At 38.9% G+C, this 15,826-nt stretch overlaps 2 protein-coding genes across 3 annotated transcripts in view; both read right to left on the minus strand.

Annotated features, from left to right (window-relative positions):
- The window catches only part of CUNH15orf40 (chromosome unknown C15orf40 homolog), a 6,122-nt gene extending 5,336 nt beyond the window's left edge, over positions 1–786 (minus strand). The window contains exon 1 of one of the 2 annotated variants that reach the window (XM_031387189.1): positions 645–786. In XM_031387189.1, coding sequence (XP_031243049.1) covers positions 645–674 — 30 coding nt within the window. In that variant the 5' untranslated portion in view covers positions 675–786. Of the gene's footprint in view, positions 1–541 lie in introns of both variants that reach the window. The other variant, XM_031387188.1, reaches the window with a different exon arrangement.
- A 2,940-nt stretch (positions 787–3,726) lies between these two features.
- Btbd1 (BTB domain containing 1) overlaps positions 3,727–15,826 on the minus strand; it is a 36,185-nt gene continuing 24,085 nt past the window's right edge. Inside the window, exons 5-8 of the mRNA XM_031387194.1 lie at positions 13,148–13,340; positions 9,065–9,152; positions 5,884–6,030; positions 3,727–5,456 (exon numbers count right to left, since the gene is read on the minus strand). Coding sequence (XP_031243054.1) covers positions 5,298–5,456; positions 5,884–6,030; positions 9,065–9,152; positions 13,148–13,340 — 587 coding nt within the window. The 3' untranslated portion in view covers positions 3,727–5,297. The remainder of the gene's footprint in view (positions 5,457–5,883; positions 6,031–9,064; positions 9,153–13,147; positions 13,341–15,826) is intronic.

Below are 15,826 nucleotides of genomic sequence, written 5' to 3' on the forward strand. Positions count from 1 at the left end.
GGAGGGGAGGGGAGGCACAGAAACAGAGTGTGTGTCTGTGTCTGTGTGTGTAGGTGTGTGTGCTATTCAGATCTCTTGGCTAGCTTAGGACTTGTTCCCATAGTCTGCTTTATAATTTCTATTTCTCAAGAGAAGGGCCATTTATTAATCATCTTTATGTCCAATGCATCCCAAAACTCAGTGGGTGAGGAGTCTGTTGCACAAAGAACAATGACTGGCATTTAAATGCCGTCTAACAACAGAAATCAGAAAACAACTTCCAGGGCAGTATGCAGACAGTGGGTATGAAGAGGAATAAGGATTCATACTTCCTGTCTTCAAGGGGCTGGGATCACAGCGTCAGAAAACAAGAGATTAGGGAAGGGAGTGCTGGCTCCTTGACAGAAGGAAGCGATCTGCAACCTTTGGGAGGCAGAACGCATAGCCTGCCAGGAAGTGTAACCCTCAGAGTGCGGGAGCAAAGACGGAGGTCAGCGGGTGCGTAGTGGAGCCTACTCAGGGTTCCTATGGCGAGCTAATGTGCGACCCAGAAGTCTCAGACCTGGACCCGAAGGGAGGTCTTCCGCCCTCCAGGCGCTGCTTCTGTTCCCCGCCAGTGTAGCCCCGTGGCCCACCCTCTCCACAACACCAGGCTTGCCACTGGCCTTGCTTGTCGCACCGGCTTTCTTAGGCATTGTGGAATCACACAGGAGTCTAACAGAGGCCAAACACAGCGACCTACAGCAAGCTGCAGCATCCCAAACCCGCAGCCTCCTAGGAGGTCGGCAGCGTGGCGGAAGTGTCCGGTGCGCCTGCGCACGTCACGGGCGGAAGCGGCGTGCGCGTTGGCCCGCACCGTAGAGCCCCACCTCGCCCCGAGATGGCGCTGTTTTCATTCCTTTCCAACCTGCCAGCCTCGGGGTGTGATCCAGTGGTGAGCCATCTTTGTCAGCAGAGGGAAAGTTGTCACCTGTCCTTAGGATTGACAAGAGCAGCCAGCCTCGGTGCTGGCCTCCCCAACGCAGCACCATGGCAATTCTCACAGGGCAGTGTGAAAGGAGAGGAGATCCACTGTGGAGTGGAATATCCACTGTGGAGTGGAATACCACCTCTGGTGAGACTGGAGCTGAGGCAAATCAATGCCAAGTGCTAACGTTAGGGACTGGTAGACAGTATATGCCCAGAGATAGGAAGATCGGCTACCTAAATGGGAGATGGCTTGTAACCATTTTGAGGATCTTTGGGACCCGAATGATCTGTGATAGGGAAAAATCATCTGAAGATGCCCAAGTCTAGAGCTAACAAGCAGTTTGGGGAGTCCAAGGGGAGTTTTGGGGGGTACATTAGGTTTGAAATGGAGACATCCAAGTGGAATAGTTAAGGAGCTACCTGGTACATAATCAAAGCATCAGAGACCTGTGTCAGTGAGAGGAGAGGGGAGGGAGGGTAGAGAGGAGACGGGAGGTTTAGGAGGAAGATAGAGAATATGACAAATGTCAAAGGACCGCAGCATTCAGATTCAGAAACAGGTGAGACTGGAATGTGAGTGCTGAAAACAGCCACTAAAGGTTGGGATCAGAATGGGACGTCTCAGTTTACTCTCCCAGAGACACCATTTCCATATGACAAGTTATGTGGTGTGGCCATGAGAAAAGTGGCTAAAGCCTTAAGACTCAGGTGATTCAGGTGTTAAACCACACCTATTTTTTTGAAGTAAATTACAAATAGAGGCACAAAGTGGAGCCAAAATTATACTGTAGTATTTGGTGAATTTTGAGGTGAAATCACCATACCCTCTTGAGCAGTGGTTCTTAACCAGTGTGGGTCTCCACCTTTGCCAAACTTCTCCCTAAAAATATTTACATTATGATTCATAACAGTACCAAAATGTTATGAAGTAGCAACAAAAGTAATGCTATGATTGGGAGTCACCACATCATGAGGAACTGTATTAAAAGGTCACAGCATCAGGAAGGTTGAGAACCACTGCTCTAGAGACTTGACAATTTTTTTTTAAAGGAGGGAACATGGGCTGGTGAATTTCCGATGGTGCCTGGCATGTAGCTGGATGGGTACAGGAGAGGGAAGAAATGCCCTCTAAGAACCCTTCAGCCTCTTCCACAGGTAGGTACCTCCAGAGAGTCTCATCACCAGCTACAAAGAACAGGAACCCTCCCTCAGTCAGTCACACAGCCACCTGCCCCAATGGAAAGAACAGGGTCTGTGATCCAAATGGCAGAAACCCAATGTAAAATTAGGTTTTAAAAAAATCTTAAGACTTGATCTTAGATTTGACAATGGAGTTAAGGGTTTTATTTGGCATGTAGGAAGAATAAATGCTGTGGTTCCCTCTCGTCTTTTCAATGTGAGGATAAGAACAGGGGCAAAAGGCTGAAGAAGGCACTAGGAAGAGGGACAGTTAAGTGATGCTGATATGCTCTATTACTGTTCTATAAGCATTTTTTCCTTTGAAAATGTATGTCTTCCTAAAACTTCATTTTGACCTAAAATATGTTTGAAAGTGAAAATACCATATTAAATTGTTGGGTAGGTACTAGATTAGCAGTTTTAAAGGAATACTGCCCTGGCTGTCCTGGAACTCACTCTGTAGACCAGGCTGGCCTCGAACTTAGAAATCCACCTGCCTCTGCCTCCCAAGTGCTGGGTTTAAAGGCATGCACTACCACTAAAGGAATACTTTTTAAATGTATTGATATTCTATAATAGGTACAGGTTAGTGAAATAATATATTATATAATATATACATTATATAATTGTCTTATGTAATTGTAAAATACTATACAACACTATTATTTTTTAAAGATTTATTTATTATATGTAAGTACACTGTAGTTGTCTTCAGACACCCCAGAAGAGGGCATCAGATCTCATTATGGATGGTTGTAAGTCACCATGTGGTTGCTGGGAATTGAACTCAGGACCTCTAGAAGAGCGGTCAGTGTTCTTAACCACTGAGCCATCTCTCCGGCCCTATTATTATTATCATTATTATGTCAAGGTCTCTCTATGTAGTCCTGGTTCTCCTGGAATTTGTTCTGTAGACCAGGCTGGCCTCAAACTCAAGAGACCCACCTGTCTCTGTCTTGCCAGTGCTGGGACTAAAGGTGTGCACCACAACCACCTGGCTGTTTTGACAACTCTAACAAAGCATTTTTCCTGCTCAATAGAGTGGGGCATAAAAATTACTTTAAATCGTATCCAGTATCACGTAGTAGAATTTCTAATTATTAACTTCTTTGTTTGGGCACTGTAATACCAATGCATAATGATGCAGTGACAAGCAAGAATGTATGTAACACACTTAGTGCAAAGGCCAGTGCACAGTAATCACTCAGGCTGCAATGACTGGCATTTTGGAACTAGGAATGAATTCAAGCTGTCTATTGCTGTGAAGAGACACCATGACCAAGGCAACTCTTATAAAAGAAACATTTAATTGGGATTTGCTTACAGTTCAGAGTTTAGTCCACTATCGTCATAGTGGGAAGCATGATGGTGTGCAAAGGCCACAACTTCTAATAGCGCTGCCCCATGAGCCTCCAGGGTGGGTGCATCTTTACTCAAACCACTACACTGGGCAACTGCTGTCCCTCTGAGTTATTCCCTGCCCAACTCTGTAAGTTTTAGTTAGTTAAAGTTAGAAGTGCATAAAATAATTAACTGGAACTTTTGTTCCAAAGTAGTATCGCATTCAAGTTTTAGAGAAAAAGAGAAGTGACAAAAAAATAGGTAAACAAAAAGGATAAATTTATTTTAAAAATTCCAGGTGATGTCCCAATGTCAGTGAGTGGTTCCGTATCTTGTACCTTCCATGACTACATTCAGTTACAGTTGTTCAGTAAAACACAAGGCATGTGAATGCCCCAAATGTCCAAAAGCACTAACTTACCCCTGGCATGCAATACTGGTTAAGGAATGGTTACTACACATAGTCTTTACATCAGTTAAGCAGAATCACACATTCCGTGGGCATTTCAGCTAACTGAGGATTATGCCCCTAAGATCATGGTACCAGAACAGACTGAAAACAGTTCCCTTTCTTCAATGACTTCAAGAGATCCTAGCCACCAACACATCACCTCCCTGCCCTCTTGAAAATACAAAATATTATTTTGGATGAAAACTTTTATATCCTATTTAGAAAAATTCTTAAGTTGATACTTAAAAGAATTTTTATTTTTTAATAATTTTCCATAACTATCTGATAAACTGATATACCTTACGCTTAATTATACAAGGTTTTTTTTTTTTTGGTAAGATAATCATTTTCAAGGGGAAAATGTTATCTTACTTGTATTTTAAAAATCTGCTTTATATAAAAATGTAGAAATGTCACACTGCCAAATATCCTTTTGATCCACTCTTACTATAGATCTGCCAGTCACATCAATGAGGTCACAAACATCAAGCATTTTCACTTCTTGGGTAGAACTATGTAGGTGACACAAAGCCTCCTTCCTTTTCAGCAGGAGTGACTGGCTGGACAGATTTATGAGTCAATGCAGCTGTTAGGGATCTTGGTACTCTATCCCGCTTCTTGCTGTATAAGGGCATGCAGTGCTGAAGTGGTCGTCTGTTGGCATCTGTCATATTTCAACCATCTGGGATTACTGGCAACACCCACGACAGGCTCAGTGGGGTAGGATAAAGAATCCATCTCAGATCATTCCTTTAGATCAGTCTATGTCACACTGTGAATTTATACAAATTCCACTTCCAGCTTTAAAACAGTACTGTGATACACTTCTATACTGTTACAAAACACCTTCTCTGTAAATGCACTGGAACTTTTCTTGAGTGTTTTCTAGGCTTACTTTTAGCATTATTCCAAAAGCTAATGACCAGATATTTGAGAACCCCAAATATAAAGTCAGTTTTTTTAATTTTCTGAAATTAGTTATTTGAGTTAAAAAGAATTCTGTAGAAATACTCACCCATCTAACTTTCAAAACAGTTAAAACAAAGGTCTAAAAAAACCAAACACTCACATCTGCTATTTATGACAAGAATCTCTCAATTCCCAAACTACTGAAAGATCATGAGCCAGCGGATCTACGAAATCACACAAGACGAAGCAGAAAAGATGGCAATTTACACACAAACCTGGTTCTCTCTGCTTCGAGAGTTACAAGAAAAGGAAAGTCTGCCTTTGAATCATGCAGAGATTTAAATTAACTATTTTACTTCTAAGAAACTAAAATGTTTCTTAATCTATAATTATAAATACTCAAGACATTCAAACTACTTGTGGCCAGTTGTTTATGCTTTTGAGAGTAGACTGAATGGTGAACACTAGATTATGTATAAAATATGATTTCTGGTATTTGTCCATCTTCTATTGATGTGCCATTGTTATTGCCAGGGGAACTGAAAAATAAGAAAACAGTCTTGCTTGCAGCAGGGGTCTCATGCACTACTTTCTTCAGTCCTTTTGTGCCATAGTGAGAATCTGGGCCCTAAATGAAAATAAACAGTTAAGTCACTGTCAGTTAAGAAACACTCGTGTGTTCTGATTTGTCTAATGCTCTACCCTATTCATTATAGACTCAGTATATAATTTCATGCAGCCATTTAATGAAATATGAGGGTTTAGCTTAAAAACAATTTTAATAACAATATGAAGTTCGGCCATTAACAACAGTGAAAAAGGTTTAAGAAAAAAACTGAAAGTTCAATTTCCTTTAAACGAAGAGGAAGTTCTTGGAAAGAACTTTTCTCTCAGAACAGACTAGTGTTGAGCAGCACTTAATATACTAGAGCATCTTAGCTCTGGTTCCCAATCCCCTTTCTAAGAGGCTACCATGCCAGTGACTCTACAACATGGAAGCCAGGAGCCTCCTGAGTGCATAATGGGTACAGCCTGTGAGGCTGAGTGGCTCTTACCTTCAGTGTTGCGCATGCTGTGTAACAGACATTGGGCAGGATCTCTATAGGTTCTTTGAACATGACCCTGAATGTGTTAGCAGTCCCATCACAACTAAAGCCAGTATCATTCTGTCCCAAAGTTTGTTTTTTCTCATATTCAATGATCTGTGATTTTTTAAAAGAGAAGTTACATTTAAGTTAAACTGTAATAGTCTTGTGGGAAAGAATATGAAGCTTTTAGAAACTGACATAGTGTGTAACTTTTCTCTACTTACTTTTAATTATCAAAGATTTTTAAAGCACATGATGATCAGAAAATGGCTCTTTAACTCACATATCACAAGAATAGGAAAGACATCAAGCAACACTTGGCTACAGAAGAAGGATTCCAGAAAAAAAAAAAAAGTAGAGTTTGGTGTATGAACTTTAGAATGTGGCCTTGCTATGTTAGGGGGAGAATTTGTTCTCCTTGTTTAGCCCATGTCTTATTCCTACAATAATCTCAACACTTTCAGTTTCAATATTTACTGAAATTAAAATGTCCTTAAATGTATTATCACATCTGTGAATAAGTTCAGTTAGTTCTATCATATGTGCCAAATGGTAAACAGCACTAATGACAGCCTCCAGAAGGGCCTAGGCAACCGGAAACAAGCTGGCAGTGCCAGTTCAGATATTAAGGACAACAAAGAGTTAACTCTCTGTTGAAGAGGGCTGAAGCTTCATGGAAGACAGCTTGATAAGTTCAAGTCATAGTTTATCAAGTGATTAGAAGGGCTTCCATCCCTGGAACAGTACTTGCAGGGTGCAAGGGCACCCTTACCTCACAAGCCTGCCTTTCTGCCAGCATTCTAGCAAACAACAATGAAATGAACAAAAGCTATCTAAAGCTAAGGTTAGAATAGTGTTTCCTCTGTAGGGGAGGGCAGAAGGATCACTAAGAGTTCTAGATGTTGTTCTGTCTTATTCTTTGACTAGGCATTAGTTATACAGGTATGTACAGTCTATGAAAACTAAGACATGTATCATTTATTAATATAACTTGCCTTCTTCCCAAGTTTTTGTTTGTTTGTTTCTTTAAAGACAAGGTCTCACTATGTAGTTCTGGCTGCCTTTTCTCAAGGGCTGGGAAAAAGGCATCTACCACACACTCAGTGAACATACCCTTCAAATATCTACTACCAGGTTCAATAAAAAAAGAGGACATACCAATATGAGGTATCAATATCAGCATACAGATTAATTTTTAACACTTTCTTGTGTTGATTACCATCGACTTACATTACTTCCTAGTCAGTACTGCTGCCCCATAGAATTTTGGGGAGTTGAGATGGACTGTGTATGTGACGTACGTAACATGCTACAGTCCTAACAGTCACTATCTTTCCTTAATCCACATAGCTAATGGCAAGGGAGATAAGGGTCAACTTTCAAAAATGCCCTTCTATTACACAAGTCTCTAGTACTTTCATCTGTTAATATAGCTGAGTCAAAGGAGTCTCTTGAGATGTGCATGGCTGTCATTTTAGATGAAAGGTAAAGTGTATCTCCAACAAAGCAAGCACATAAAGATGAACTTTCACATAGAAAATGCCATCTCTGTCTACAGACTTTCCTTTCTATGCCACAAGTTTCTGAGATAAGGACCTAAGAGCTGGAGAGGTGGTTCAGCAGTTAAGAAAACTTAGTATCTCTTCAGAGGACTAGGTTCAGTTCCCATTATCCACATGATGGCTTACAACTGTCTCTAACTCCACTTTCCCGGAAATCCAATGCTTCCTGTGATCTCTTCAGGTTCCTACATGTACACGTTGCACATACATATGCTTATACACACACACAAAACAAGTAAGAAAATAAAAAGTTGGGAACCACCAGGCAGTGGTGGCACACACCTTTAACCCCTGCACTTGGGAGGCAGAGGCAGGCAGATTTCTGAGTTCAAGGCCAGCCGGGTCTACAGAGTGAGTTCCAGGACAGCCAGGGCTACACAGAGAAATCCTGTCTTGGGAACCAGGACAGCAGAGGGGTAAGATGTAGCTGCTAGAGTTTCCAAGAATCATGGCAGATCCAAAAGGATCTGCCACTAGAGGGATCAGATTTTAATAAGGCTTACAAGATTAGGTTTTAGTTGTTGCACTGAGAGATTGAGTTACCATTGTTTCTGAAGAGAAAAAAAGAAAAAGTCCTCAGGATGGCTCTGATAAAACTGAGCAGGTGCTGGAGAAGTGGGTTAGTGGGTAAAGTACCTGCTGTACAGCATGAAGTTCTCGTTAAGTTTCCCAACACCCTAGCACTGAGCTCAAGGCCAGCTTGCTCTACAGAGTGAGTTCTAGGATAGTGACAGACTGTCTTCAAATAAAGGTAGATGGCACCCGAGGAATGACTCCCAGGATTTCTTCTGGATTCTACATGCACTCATGTACATTAACATGTACCTCTGCATATATAAACATAATTCACCCCATACTCAAAAACAGCATAAAAATGAATTTTCCTTTGTTTCTGGCTGTCACAGAAATTGCTTTTAGTCACAAAGAATATAAAGTAGCAACATTTTAAAAGCATGCATTTCATTACAAGGTTCAAAGATTTTACTATTAAAAAGAATACAGTGGTTAGCATGTACGAGGCATGCTTTTGTTCTGTTGATAAAACCTTGAGACATGTTTTTCTTACTTTTATACTTTATGCATAAAATTGGTGCAGAGCATTGCATAAGTGATTTGTTTTCCAAAATAACTATACTTGACAGGGTATGTAACCCAAGGGAAAGCAGCAGATCTCTTGGAAGGATGGAACAGAGGAGGTGTTTCATGTTCTTTCCAATTGCACATGTGTGCCCTATCTCAAAGAACTGAGGCCAAGCAGCCCTAAAAAGAATGGCCAGACTAGGCATGGTGTCTAATCTGTAGTCTACAACTGTAGTCTCAGTACTACAAAGACAAAAGAAGGATGACAAGTTCAGACCATCCTCCGTGCGACCCTGTCAAAATAAAACACAAGATAGTTCCGTATGCTAATACTTTTGTAAAGGACCTAAATTTCCCGAAACTGGATTTTTTTACTTTACAACAATCACAAAACAGAAATGGTTTAAAATACTACTGGTGCTTCCTGATGCCTTTGACAATCACAATGAATTGTTTACTGAAAAGTTGTTGTTGCATCCCAGGATGCTAAGAGAAAAGGGGAGTACCTGTATATTCACTTGATAATCCGTGGGCCCATGAATAGATCCATACAAACCAAATCCAACTACAGAGATTCTTCTGTTAACTGTGAACCTGTGAGAAAGAAGCACATTACAAAATAACAGAAACAATTCTCTAAGTGTTCATATTTTGAAGGTTATAGCTTTTTAAAAGTATTACCTGAATTTTACTTAAAAAAAATATATCATAAAAAACAATTTTGAAAATGTCATCTTTGTCCACAAAACCTAATGTGATCTGAAGAAGAACTCAAGTAGGATTTGTTCTGTACAATCAAAGGATTGTAACCTAAATAACTACTTTTATTTAATTTTTATTGATTTAAGTTTTATTGCATTATGAGAAAAGATACATAATTTCAATTTATCTGAATTTGTTAACATTTAAAAACATGTTTTAAGTATACAGAATTATATCACATTCTTCTTTCCCTTTTGTACCCCAACTCCTTCCAGAGACCCCCCCTTCAATACCTGCCATACCTTTTGGGTTTTTTTTATCATATTCTTTAAACTTTATAAAATATTGTAACAGTAAAAATGAGTATTATAAAAGTTGTTTGATATAAAACAACAATCAATTGAACAGTCTTATGCAGATGCTTGTCGACAGCAATCCTGAAAATACATACGAATAACTACTTTTATTATAATTGCTGATTCTGTGCTGCACTTATCCAAATCTCTCTCATGAATATGTTAATCATTAAGACCAATGTTCCAAATTTGAACTATCTATCTACCTATCTATCTATCTATCTATCTATCTATCTATCTATCTATCTATCTATCTATCTACCTACCTACCTATCTACCTACCTACCTACCTACCTACCTACCTACCTACCTACCTACCTATCAGAAAGCTGCCCAGCTATGGATCTCGGTAGGAGAGAATGTGCCTAGGTTCTGTAGTAGTCATTTCTCAGCACAAAAGAAAGTGAGAAAGCATTTGAAGCATCCTGTAAAACCAGAAGTGAATTCTGTCAACTCCTTTCTATGAACTATATTAAAAACCATTATCAGACTCTATAATTTAAATTCTTAATCATGTAAAACAGTAAAAATGACTATCGCTTCACTGCAATCAACCAATTCCTTGGATAATTTAAGTTATTTAACTGCAGTTTTTAAGTCTATGATAGTGTGTGATTTAGAGCAAAATTGTTTTATAAGGCTTTCGTTACTTCCTTAGAACAAATCCCAGAAGTAGCACTGATGAAGAATCAAAGCACACTCCTAGGCCTTCTGATATTTGTTAAACTGTTTCAAAGAAGTTTCAACATGTTATTTATTTATTTTTTGATTTTAAACATAAAATTATTTAGTCATGTGGAATCAAGCTATAATTTATTCCAAGTTAAGAGAGGCAGATAATCCTCATCATCTGTTGTAGTATGTTCAAGTTTCATTTTTGTTTCATGTTAAAACTTTAATTGGGTAATCCTTCCCTCTCTTTCATCCAATTCTAACTACTCATCAGGCCTCAGGGTTTCTGACCTGGATAGTGTGTTTCATAGAAAACTTCTTATAGACCCATTATCCTTTTTCATATTTGAGCTGGTCCTCTCTTTTTAGAAGAGAATTTATTCTCCCAGATTAAGTATATTTTGTTAGGCAACTCCCTTACCAAACACATGGGACTTCTGAAGGAATTTTCTAAGACACTCATGGTAATTTGGAAAGTTAATTTATCCCTATAAAAATGTGATTCAAATCAAAGTTCTCTAGATAGTACTATTTGCAAGACATTTCAGAGTTTGTCTATTCTATTACAGTACTATTCAGCATAATATACAATTTACTGCAATATAGTAAAATATATTCTTGCAAGTTATTTACTCAACATAACTCAATTCTTTAAACATGTAAAGTCTTGGGTTTCTGTACTGTGGCAGTACACATGTGAGCTGTACCACGTTAGTCATTCCGTGTACAGCTGAGTGCACTAAGTGTTTACATCACTGTACAACTGCCACTTTTCATTTCTGTAACTGAGGCCTTTTTATTTTATCGTATTTTAAGCAGCATCTATTCTTTTATCAGTTCCAATAGGTTTTTTTTCCTCCACCCTAAGGTTTATAGGCACAAGACACCAGTGATGCTACAATTCCTGTGATGTACAGGACAGATTCCTATAACCAAGAATCTCCAAATTCATAAAAGGAAATTGTTTGTGACTATTAGCTATAGTCATATTTTATTTAAAAACTAAAGACATTTAAATACAATTTCACTGACTTCCATAAAAGGCAAGGACCCATATATGTAAAGGAAACTCTTACATAGTTATTGTTGCCATGGGTAGTTGTGTGTAAATTCATACACACAGCTTTCTACCCATACGCGTGTTTGTTACACGTGAAGACATAGCCACCCTTTCTCTACAATCCTACAAACAACTCATCCTACAGTGTTATCTTCATTCCAAGGCTGCCCTACTAAGAGCTGTTTCCCCTGGTCCATTAGATCCAGGCCAGAGTGGTGTCTGCACTGCTCCGCCCTGCCCTTATCTTTTCTGCCCGTGCAGGAAAGCTCAACTAGGAGGGCAGAGCTTCAGCTTGCCTGAGAACACACAACTAAAGCCTCTGGCAGAAAATAACTCAAAACCTGAGTAATGACTTTTGAGTTCCAAATAGCTTTCCGCAGGAGATAAGTTCAGGTATGGAAAAATGAATATTGGAACGTAAAGCATAAACATGTGCACCCTTTGTAGCTGACACATGAGTACCTATTGAGAGATGCTCACTTCAGTTTGCTGGCTAGTATCTTACCCAGTCTATATATTGAAGTACTAATTTTACTATCAGCTTCAATATTTCTCTTTACATTTTATTATCAGCTATATTTATTTATTTCTCCTTTATATTAAAGATATGCCATTTATCCCCTAAATTGTGACACTATGAATTTCAAGTCGGTAAAAGAAGTACAAAATATTCACTACAGAAAAACTAAGCTTCCGAGAGCTATATACTAATGTACACCCAGAATTAATGGGAAAGGCCTCTTCCTTTCTGATTCTATAGGGGTCTAATTTATGACTGCAATCATCACCACTGAAACTCAGTAAAGCTGGTAGATATCTCTAGCTGGATTTTTAATTTCTTTTCCATAGTCTATCATTGTTAGAGAAATGTTAACAATTTAACCTATTAATATTATCACCAGGTACAAAGGTAAGTTTTTATCAAATGCATCCCCCACCCACCAAGAGTCTTGCTGCCTACTGGAACACTGTTCCTGTGGTCTCCCACTGTGGTGAGCTGTATTACTAACCTACTTCTTGACTCTCCAAACACATACTATTTGTTCTTACAGCACTGTCCCATTAAGGTAGAGTGGATACGTACAATTTCCTCTATATGGTGAGGCTCAGCTAGAATATATCTTGTTAAACTCTTATCTAAATTTTGCTTCCTTCAGTAATTAACCACATGGTGTTTTCCTCTTTCAGTGCTCAAGGAAAACTGTTCCTTGAATGTTGGATAAAAAACTCACCTGTAAAAACTTTGTGAATGGACAGTTCTCTGATAACTTAATTCTTCCCAGGGTAATTGGTCTACACAGGCTTTCTTCTTCGGTCAATTTTGATAATTTATATTTGCCTATAAAATGATCCATTCCATCAAGATGTTCAATTTATTAGCATAGAATAAACCCAGAACTAAAGTAAAAATTTCAACATATGATAGTCGCATTTTGATTTCTAAATATGAATTTAAAGAACTGCCTCTAGGATGGTCTGTTTGTTAATCTTTTAAGAAAAACAGATTACGAGTTGATCAACTTTCCTTCTTTTAATTCACTACTTTTTTCACTTGCCTATTTAATTTCTCTTGGGCTCTTTCTATGTTCATTTTCTACTTACTTGGACTAAATACTTAAATTAGTTATTCCTACTCTTATTTGCTAAAAACAGTTATTTTTTCTTGTGTGCAGCTTTGGCCTCATCCTGTATCAAGCAAACTATAAAATAAAATACTTGTTAACTACCTCTCACAAGAGGATAGACTAACCACTAGCTGTCCCCTGCACCCCATGCCACGCCCACACTCCGACAGGTACCTGATCCGGTCACTTGTCCCACTGTAACCCCAGCGGCTCTCCACTTGCTGGAATCTGTTGATGCAGCACTCTTTTCCTCTGAGGCAGCATCGTGGCCGATCAATGTACTCTACTCGGGGTTTAGGGTTGACGGTAAAATGAAGAAAGAGGTTTACCACTTCACGATCTGACAAAATTCCAGATTGAGCAGGACCTGGAAAAGTAGAAAATAAACTTAGCATATAACATTTTAGCATACATTTGAAGTTTTGGTCAATCCCTTTGAGGCAAACCTGAAAGAATGTGTTAAGATAAGTGAAGGCTTAGATGGAACTCCACTCCCCTGTACCACAGACTTCTATTCACCAAAGAATCATTCTCTCTGATGGTAAATCACCTCCAATGTCAGACAGGTACCAGTGACCTTCCATCTCCCACTTAATACTTGTCTGAGGCTATAAATTTGAACAAAGGGACATTTCAGCCCAGATAGACAGAATAATGCTTTATTTCTAAAGTTTAGAAGTGAGCAGAAGGTGAGAACTATGGTTGGGAAAGCTGTGAAAACAGACAACCACATATAGTAAAAATTTCCAGGCCACTGTCTCTTATTAGAGTACTTTAAGCTTACAGAATTAATGCTGTTCCCCCATAAAGAGGGCAGGAGAGCCTTTGCAAAGCAAATAGAAGCAGAAGACTTCAAAATACTATAATTTTGGATTAGGAAGCCTACTAATTTTAAAACACAATTTTTTTAAAATTTCAGTGTAAGTACCAGGTATGGTGGCACATGCCTGTAATCCTGGAACTTCATATATACAGGCAGCTGAACTTCTGTAACCTCAGGATCAGCATACTCTACATAGCAATTTCTCAGTCACAGTGGCTATATAGTGAGACCCTGACTCAAACAAATACTTAAAATATATATATATATACAAAATGACAAAATGTATTGCTCAATATACATGATGCAAACTTTACTACTTTGTAATCTGTGGATAAGGAAAGAGTATAAAGCAAACGAGCAAGGAAGAGGGAGAGAAGGAAGGTCATAAGAAACAGAACAGCACCTATGAATGATGAAGTAAGGGATGAAGATGAAAACTCATCTTCCTCCAGATGGACTAGAATTTTATGGATGAGGGCTGAAGAGACTCCTTACTCTGCAAAGTGGAATCCCCAGCACCCACATAAAAGCCACACACAGTCCAAGTAAGAGGCTGTCCCCAAAAAACTGTCTTAATATCTTAGGGATTGTTCCTAAGGAACAACAGCCATGACTAACCTCTGGCCTCTACCTACTGTGCATTGCATCACACCACACACACCTTTTAAGGTTAAAATGCATGATAATTCAAAAGCCTATGGCAAGAGGATTTTCCTTCACTGAAAAAAAGGAAGTCTTCACTGAGCATGGGTGGCCCACGCCTTTGATCCCAGCACTCAGGAGGCAGAGGCAGGCAGATTTCTGAGTTTGTGGCCAGCCTGGTCTACATTGGTGAGTTCCAGGACAGCCAGGGCTATACAGAGAAACCATGTCTTGGGGGAAAAAAAAATCCAAAAAACAACAAAAAAGAAAGTCTTCATGTCATGAAAAGCATTTAACAGCTTCTCGAAGGTAAAATAACATTCACTAAAATTAAGAAGTAAATCAAAAAATTCAGGTCTATTATGTAAAAGGATACACCGAATATAAAAACAACCTACTAGAAAGCAAACATAGGTGCTGGTGAGATGGCTCAGGGGATAAGAGCACTGACTGCTCTTCCGAAGGTCGGATCCCAGCAACCACATGGTGGCTCACAACCACCAGTAATGAGATCTGACACCCTCTTCTGGTGCGTTTGAAGACTGCTGCAGTGTATTACATAGGAGCAAGCAGGGACAGAGCAAGCGAGGCTGTCCTGAGTTAAATTCCCAGCAGCCACAAGATGGCTCATGGCCATCTGTACAGCTACAGTGTACTCATACACGTAAAATAAATAAATCTTTAAAAAAAAAGAAAGCAAACATAATAATAAAAAAAAATATATATATATCCTACAAGTACCAGAGAAAAGGTATGCATCCTTCTAAAAATAAGCCCGGCCAATGGAAATAATGAAAGCCAAGGAAACGAGATTACATCTAAATAGTAGATGATAATTACCCAACTGAAGTAAATTCTTGCAAAGTGAAAGGAGGAGAAGATATTTGCAGATGAAGAGGGGAAAAGGAGTTGAAAGACTCTTGAACTAGTATTTTCATAACTACTATGAAAATACTAATTGTTTAGCTTGACAGAAATGATCCAGGACAGAGCACAGCAGTCATCAGAAAGGTTGAATTTACAGGTAATCTAAATGACTATTGATTTTTTTTAAAGGCTTATTTTATGTATATGAGTACACTGTCTTCGTGCATACCAGAAGAGGGCATCAGATCCCAGTATAGATAGATGGTTGTGAGCCACTATGTGGATGCTGGGAATTGAACTCAGATCCTCTGAAAGACAGCATGAGCTGCTCTTAACCGCTGAGCCATCTCTCCAGTCTATGACCATTCATTTTTAAAATAACATCTTACACGCTTTAAAATATATGAAGAGATAAAAATACATGAAATGGCACCAAACACTGAAGAGAATAAAATATTAGTAAAGCCTTTTGTACTGCATGGGAAAGTTTAATTTATAATCTTTAATTTTTAAGATTTAAT

The sequence above is a fragment of the Mastomys coucha genome, unplaced genomic scaffold (genome assembly GCF_008632895.1).
Source record: "Mastomys coucha isolate ucsf_1 unplaced genomic scaffold, UCSF_Mcou_1 pScaffold21, whole genome shotgun sequence".
Lineage (NCBI taxonomy): Eukaryota > Metazoa > Chordata > Mammalia > Rodentia > Muridae > Mastomys > Mastomys coucha.